The 8,165-nt window shown below is 43.2% G+C and overlaps 1 protein-coding gene across 1 annotated transcript in view; it reads right to left on the minus strand.

Moving 5' to 3' along the window:
• MLLT1 (MLLT1 super elongation complex subunit) overlaps positions 1-2,461 on the minus strand; it is a 37,200-nt gene extending 34,739 nt beyond the window's left edge. The window contains exon 1 of the mRNA XM_089670004.1: positions 2,193-2,461. Within this exon, the coding sequence (XP_089526130.1) occupies positions 2,193-2,204 (12 nt within the window). The 5' untranslated portion in view covers positions 2,205-2,461. The remainder of the gene's footprint in view (positions 1-2,192) is intronic.
• Positions 2,462-8,165: the final 5,704 nt, after the last annotated feature.

Raw genomic sequence — 8,165 nt, forward strand, 5'->3', positions numbered from 1 at the left:
CACTAAACCCCTACCTTGCATATAGAGGCGGTGTTGTCAGCCCACCATGTACATTTTCAGCAATGCCGTGTTGGCGCACAGCAACTTTGTTATTGCTTATACGTTAAACCATACCACCCACCTCCGATGGTATATACCAAGAAATCGAAGTGCATTGCTCACCAGTGTTACAAGACTGCTGTTTATCAAAAAATGAATGGAGGTTGGCCTTCATGTGCTAACACAGTGGAGCACACTGGATTACTATGCATACCAGAAACGTCTCCTAAACAAGGTGATCTTTTATACATACAAGCAGGACCATGAATAAGGCCATACAGCCAGCCCTCCTGTATGGGGCACGGACCCCATCAGTTCGACAGGGCAGCATGGGCACATAATGAGCAGGAAGGTCAGCTGTGTACTGCTTTACTGCTGAAACAATCCCTCTGTGGTCTCCGCACAGCAGCTGAAGGTAAGCAGGAGGGAAAGAAGAAGAAGCTGGCTGTGCTGCAGAGGGAGCCACAGCAGGATCGGTTTCCAGTATCTGTGTTTACTATACTTCATTTAATGAATGCACAGGAAGTGCTTCCTGTTCATTCACCTTCAGTGCAGCTGAGACTGAACAGAAAGGGACTGAGCAATCTCTGTTTTCAGTCTCAAAAGTGAGACATCAGAGGTCTGTTTGACTTCCCCTGCAGCCTCTTAAATACATACTTTAGCTCCATCTAAATCCAGCCATGTGCACAAGGCTCTCTCACTCCTCATTGGCCCAAATACAGCAGTGGGAGCCATTGGCTTTCTGCTCCTATTAATCAGAACCAGTGACGACGGAGCAGGGGCTGAGCCCTGCTCTGTGTGTCTTACGGATGCACAGAGGCGGCTCGAGAGCAAGTGGCTTGCTCTGGAGACACTTTTTGGGGGGGCACTGGACCTGAGAAGAGGAGGATCCGGGCTGCTCTGTGTAAAACCATTGCACAGAGTAGGTAAGTATAACATGTTTGTTATTTTGATTTTAAAAAAAAATCACTTTAAAGGGTTCCTTCACATGAGCTTTGCTCTCTGAAGACCAATCCGTGTTCAGATCGCTCTTCAGAGAACGTTTGACAGGTGGCGAGGAGGCTTATTTTAACCCCTTCAACCTTGCACTACTGCTCAGTAACTGCATGTATTGCACACAATTGCAGCACGCTTTCAGAGCACCATCATTCACTTGAATGGGTCATGTTTGACAGGGGCTATAATTCTGTCTGCGGCTGCAGCATGTGTGCACTCCCAGCCACTGCCTCAACAGCTAAAGGGGATTATGGTAGGGGTGCAGTAAAAGCGCAACTCATCCGTGCAGTTTTACCACCCCCTAACCTGACATGTGAGCGAGCTCTAAGGGTTTATTCACACAGGTCCTCTGACCCTGTGAATGAGTGGTTTGTTCATGTGGCTAGAGCTGCCTATTACTCTATGGGGACGCAGCACCTGTATGAACACGGATCCTAATCTGACAGATGTGGAGGAGTGGGCGAGTGACCTCAAAGGCACGCTGTGTTCAGGGCTGTACACCTACACGCCTGTCAATTCAGGATCTGCGGCTGTGTTCATACATAGTGCCACTTAGGCTGCCTGCACACAGCTCCAGCCACATAAACCACTCAGTCACAGGACACAGCACCCGTCCCAAGACCTCATTTCCATACAGAGCTTTATTTATTACCTCAATAGTTTGATCTTTTCCATACAGCAGGAATTGTATACGTCATGTTGTGTTTGTGTCCTCTAAGTGTTTTATTAGCGAAAGCATTATTTTGCTACTGGGGGGACTGTCAGGCAGATTGTACGGGGCCCCCCAAGATTCCCAACAGCAGTCCTGCATACCAGGGGGCACTATGATGAAGTGACACCTCCTTCATAGATGACACCTGAAGTGAGCACACAATGATGACTGGAAGGTCTGACACTGGTAAGAGACAAAAGCCTGGAGCCCCAATGAATGGTGTCCTTCTGCTGGGGCCCCTCTCCTCCTGTATGGGGCCCATTCTTCCTCTCTAGAAGTGTTCCACACGTCCCCATTGTTATTCTTCCCTGCTCTGCACTGTGGTGACAATGCTCTGGGCTCTGTGTACCTGGCCCTCATTATTCTTCTATATAGTGCAGTCCCCAGCACCTCTCAGCCAGGCTGCTCTCCCCTCAGCTCGGTGGCTGAGTCTCTTGTTCAGTACCTGACTGTCCATGTCTCTGCGCTCAGATGGTTTCCTTCCTCTCGTGCTCTTCACGGCGCCTACGGCCTCATCCTCCCTTATTACGGCCCTTATTCTTGCGGCTTGCCTAACACAACCGAGACAAAAAAAAAATGCACCGAATCCGCGAACTCCACACAGCCCCCCGAATAGGCCCGAAACCCCCTTCTGTCCTTAATGGATTACTCCGACTGCCGATCCCACAGCCGGGATACCGGAATGTACCACCTTGAATCTGACCAATCCGAGGGATGGTGTAGGCGGTGCTTCCTGTCAGGAAGAGATTACAGAGAAAGAACCAGATAGTAGGCCTATTCGATAGGCGGAGAGGGTGTGACTGACGTCTTGGTTCACCAATAGCTAGTGCTCTAGGGTCTCCATAGTGATAGCAGGTTCCGGCTCCACATTCCGAGATTTATCGCTCCGCCTTCTTTTTTTTCTCGAAGAAGTGATTTCTTGTTAAGTGGGGTTATTGTGTTGCAAGCGAAGGATTCTTGTACTGGCTGGAGGAGGCGGTCCTCTTGTTCAATGAATAGTAATAATGTTCAGGCTGGTCACATACTTCCCTAGGAGTTCAAGTAGTTAAAAAATACTATATACAGTGTATATATATATATATATATATATGTAATGTATATAATGTGTGTGTATTTATTTATTTCAGGTACTTATACAGTGCCGTCAGTTTACATATATATATATATATATATATATATATATATATATATATAAAATGTATTTTATATACATATATAGATAGTAATAAATATATATATATATATATATATACGTATATATATCAATATATAGATATATATGTGTATGTATATATATATATATATATATATTAAATACATTATATATTTATATATATTTATTGCTATTTAATATATATATACATACACATATATATGTATCTATATATTGATATATATTGATATATATGTGTGTGTGTATGTATATTATTATTATTATACAGTATATATATATATATATATGCAATTATTGCAATCTCTATATCTTTCTATGTGTAATTAAAGTAAAGAGTTGCTTTTAATATTTTTTAATCTTTCATTAAGCTTATATTATCTCAGCTTTCATTGAACTCAGATATAATGATCCTGCCTTGCAGTTCCCTTGTTCACACTTCCTGTTATAATGTGACAACTCAGTCTTTGTATCCTAGTTCTCCTGAGTTGTCACTCTGTCATATGCTTTCCCAATAGATACTACAAGTGGCTGTTTCAAAACATAATCCACTGTTAGGAAACTTGATCTGTGAATTGCCTAGGAGGCTTCTTTCTTGTTAGTTCATGGGTGGACAATCGGTCATTGCCACTTCTCTATTTCTGGGTTGCGTGGTCATCCCCTTCTCGACCTCATCATGTACTGTGGAGGACCTGTAGTTACCGCTGGTTTTGCATTGTACATGATGATTTTGAGGTCTTTCCCACATTCTGGGGCTGGACTGGGGTAAATATTTCTTTTCATTACAATACCTCTAGGTCTCCCAACTGTGGCCCAAGAGCCGTATGCAGCCCTTTGAATTCTTTTATCCGGCCCTCGGGGCACTATTTCTTCTACTGATACCAGCAATGGGGCAATAATTGCTGCACTGAAACCTAAAGTGGGGCATTCCTCCCACTGATACCAATGATGGGGCACTATTCCTCCCACTGATACCAATGATGGGGCACTATTCCTCCAACTGATATCAATGATGGGGCACTATTCCTACCACTGACATGAGTGATGGGGCACTATCCCTCCCAGTGATACCTATGATAGGGCACTATTTCTCCCAGTGACACCAATGATGGGGCATTGTTCCTCCCACTGATACCAATGATGGGGCATTATTCCTCCCACTGATACCAATGATGGGGCATTATTCCTCCCACTGACACCACTGATGGGCCACTATTTCTCCCGCTGACACCAACAATGGGGCACTAATATTTCCCCTAATACCAAAGATGGGCATTGTTTCCTCCGAATTATTCCAGGACATTTTCTACTCCCACTGGCCACAGGCCGGCCCCAGTAAAGTTTGAAGCACTGGCCCCAGTAAAGTTTGAAACACAGTAAACTGGTCCTTCGTTTAGAAAGTTTGGAGGCCCCTGCTCTAGACCAAGCAATCAGTAATTAATTATGGATGGGGGATCCTATATCAAGAACCTGCTTAGAGGTTCAAGTGACGAGAAGGCTCCCTTTACACCTCTGGTCCTAACACCCCTGGAATGGGAATGAAAGAGTACTGACAGTCTAGTCCAGAGGTGTTCGTTTCTGGTAGATGGCTTAGCAGAGAGATGGTCACACACACACAGCAGAGGAGATCACCAAGGAGCCAGTTAGAGTGCCACGCAGAGCAGATTGAAAGAGTAGCTGGCAGGAAAACCAGAACCCACGACAGGGTCCGCAGCCAGGAAGGCAGGTCACATTAAAGAAATAGGCAGAATCGTGGTCAGGAGGCAAGCCAAGGGCTCAACAGAAAGTCAGCAGAGACAAGTCAAAGTCAGGACCCAGGAGTCAGCAGAGACAACCTGTGGTCAGGAACTGGCCGAGGTCACACCAGGACTCAGCAGAGACAAAGTCATAAGCTAGCCAAGATCAAACCAGGATTACTAGCATTGGGTCTGGATGGTTCCCCATTGGGAAGTTGGTTCTTCTATTTCAAGAAAATGTGTACAAGATCATTGGCTGTTTACAGAATGTATTTGAATTTCCCACCCGAGAGGCAGTGGCTTCATCTTGGCTTACTCATTTACACCTCTATGGGCAACATACAAATGCTATGAATTCCAGTCCACTCTACTGGCAGATAAGGAGTGGGTTCCAGTGTACTGACTCTGTAATAAGTGCTCCTCAAGAAGCATTCCTGAGACGCATCGGGGTTTATTTACTAAAGCTGGAGAGTCCAACATCAGACTCCCTTCTGCATAGAAACCAATCAGCTTCTAACCTCAGCTTGTTCAATGAAGCTTTGGCAATGAAACCTGGAAGCTGATTGGTTTCTATGCAGAAGGGAGTCTGATTTTGGACTCTCCAGCTTTGGTAAATAAACCCCATCGAGTCCACATGTGAACTTGAATCGGTATCCCTATGTGGAGAGTCATTTTTAATGTTGTGTATTAGACTTTTAATGGTACATAATAAAGTTGTTTTTATGGTACTCAGTTTCTCTTCTATATGTCCACACAAAGTCCATGACTACATATTCTGTTTATATTTGTACAAGAGTTTCACTTTAACCTTAAACTTTCATCTAAACCCACAGAAGCAGATAAATGCAAACATCTGCATGTGCTTGCCACATTTCAGGGGATCAGAAATATCATCATAAAGGCCCTGAAATCTGAAACTCAATATACAGATTTAGAGCTCTTGCACCAAAGCTCAGATTTCTTCCCGCACTGCATTATTGGTCAGTGAAGGTACATATCACATTGAGGGGCCAATGGTGAAGTGGGTACAGTGAGGCAGTTGCCTACAAGTACATCATCAGAATTCTATCAATTTAAGTATACATTATTGGTCAGTGAAGGTACATATCACATTGAGGGACCAATGGTGAAGTGGGTACGGTGAGGCAGTTGCCTACAAGTACATCATCAGAATTCTAGCAATTTAAGTATACGCAAAGCCAAAACTTTTTAGATTTGAATTTTGGAAAATGTAGATCAGCGTTTCTCAACCAAGATTCTGTTGAACCCTAGGTCTCTTCAAGAAGTTGCTAGTGGTTCCTTGAGCAATGAGCAACTTCTGCCTCTAAGATGAGTAACTACTAACACCAATAATCTTTTGGCTATCTGTAAAGGGGGAACTCTTCCCACTGACCACAAATGAAAGGAACATTCTTCCCAGTGACCATTGCACCAATGTACCATGAGCTGTAGATATAATAATTATTAGAAGGGTTCCCTGAGCTTGGAAAGTTATTTCAAGGGTTCCTCCATTTTGAGAAGGTTGAGAAAGGCTGATGTTGCCATCTGTGTCCTACTGGGAAGATTTATCTTCATTCCCTATCCTGTAGACACAAAAGAAAGTAAGAAGAAATCTCTCCAATGTGAATGAGATCTCCTCCTAATAGAAAAAGTGTCCCTGCTGCAACATTTTTCTTCTATTCATGTTCTGGTAACAACTGAAAAGTTGGGATTTTCCCTCACTTTCAGTTAATTTAACTACTTGCCCTCCAGACGATTTACCCCCCTTCCTGAACAGGCCATTTTTTGTGATACGGCGCTGTGTTACTTTAACCGATAATTGTGCGGTCATGCAATGCTGCACCCAAATGAAATTTACGTCCTTTTTTCCCCACGAATAGAGCTTTCTTTTGGTGGTATTTGATCGCCTGTGCATTTTTAATTTTTTGCTCTGTAAACAAAAAAAAAAACGCCAATTTTGAGAAAGTAACAATATTTTTGACTTTTTGCTATAAAACATGTCCAGTAAAATAATTTAAAAAAATCAAATTTCATTATAAATTTAGGCCAAAATGTATTCTGCTACATGTCTTTGCTAAAAAAAATCCCAATACATGTAAATTAACTGGTTTATGTGAAAGTTATAGTGTCTACAAATGGCAGTATATATACTGGAATTTTTTTTTTTTATATATTTTTTTTTACTAGTAATGGTGGCGATCAGCGACTTACAGCGGGACTGCAGCAGGCATTCTGACACTGGGGGGGAACTGACTTGGTGTCACTGACATTCCCAGTGGCAACAATACAGTGATCAGTGGTAGTAAAAAGCACTGACACTGTACTAATGGCACTGGGCAGGAAGGGATTAACATGTGGGGCGATCAAAGGGTTAACTGTGTGCTGTTTTAGTATGAGGCTGTGTGCTGTGTTTTACTGTAAGCACACTGCTTTGTATGGCTCTGCTATGCAGAGGAGCTGACAAGGGAGAAATCTGTATTGTTTATACACACATCTATCCCCCGTCGGAGATACTCGGAGATCACTGGGTGCTGGTGAGAAGTCACCGTCTGGGACTGGTGATTGACAGCCGAGGTTGCAAATATTGGCACGGGTAGGGCGCGCGTGCGTCTTCTACCCAGAACAGCGAAATCACATATATATATATGTGATTTTGCGCATCCATGCCACCTTGTATCAGTATTTCTACTATAGGGTGGCGCAGAAGTGGTTAACAATGGTCATCAGAGCAAATATGGTATGTTTACAAACTACCCTTTCTTTGATCCTTAGTACCTTGCTTTGGTTTGTTTGTATTCTGATATTTGTTCTGTCTCTGATTACTCTCCATTTTACCCTGTGTGTACTACAACTTGTCCACTGGCATTTGAGTGGTTTGCTGTCTGGAGTTACTAACCACACAAGTCTACCCACAATGTCAGTGACTCTGGTGAAGTCCTAGTAGCCCTAGACCTAACATACTGTACATGTTAAGAGACACCAGTGGGTAAAGACTAGTGCCCTTAGCTGGTCCCTGGCCTCTATGGGATCATTACACCATAGGCACTGTGCAAGACCATGCTGCTCAGAAGTACAGTGCAGCAAAGGCATAGAGGTTGATTTGCTAATCACTGTGCACTTTGCAAGTACAGTTGCTCCACAGCTTAGTAAGTGAGCAGACGCTCTGCTGACTTCATTCATCCAATCATGTTCAAGCAAAAATGTTGCTTTTTTTTTTCTTTTCCTTGCATGTGATTGGGTATTCTTTGCAAAGTGGAGCTTTAACTTATTTACTAAGCTCTGGAGCAACTACACTTGCAAAGTGCACAGTCTATTTGCCTTTAGTAAATCAACCCCATAGTGTTGTCAGCCCTAATAGGAGGCTAAGAACACACTAGACATCAGGCACATCAGCAGTTATGTTTCTGTACTGTCAGCATTTGTAAAGGGATAAAACATGGGGAAATGTGTATGTATTGCAGATATGTACTAAATATATTTTTTTCTACCCATATACTTTAGCATTGCTCTC

This window comes from Staurois parvus, unplaced genomic scaffold, assembly GCF_062004578.1.
Source record: "Staurois parvus isolate SC_StPar_1 unplaced genomic scaffold, SC_StPar_1.0 ptg000086l, whole genome shotgun sequence".
NCBI classification, from domain to species: Eukaryota; Metazoa; Chordata; class Amphibia; order Anura; family Ranidae; genus Staurois; species Staurois parvus.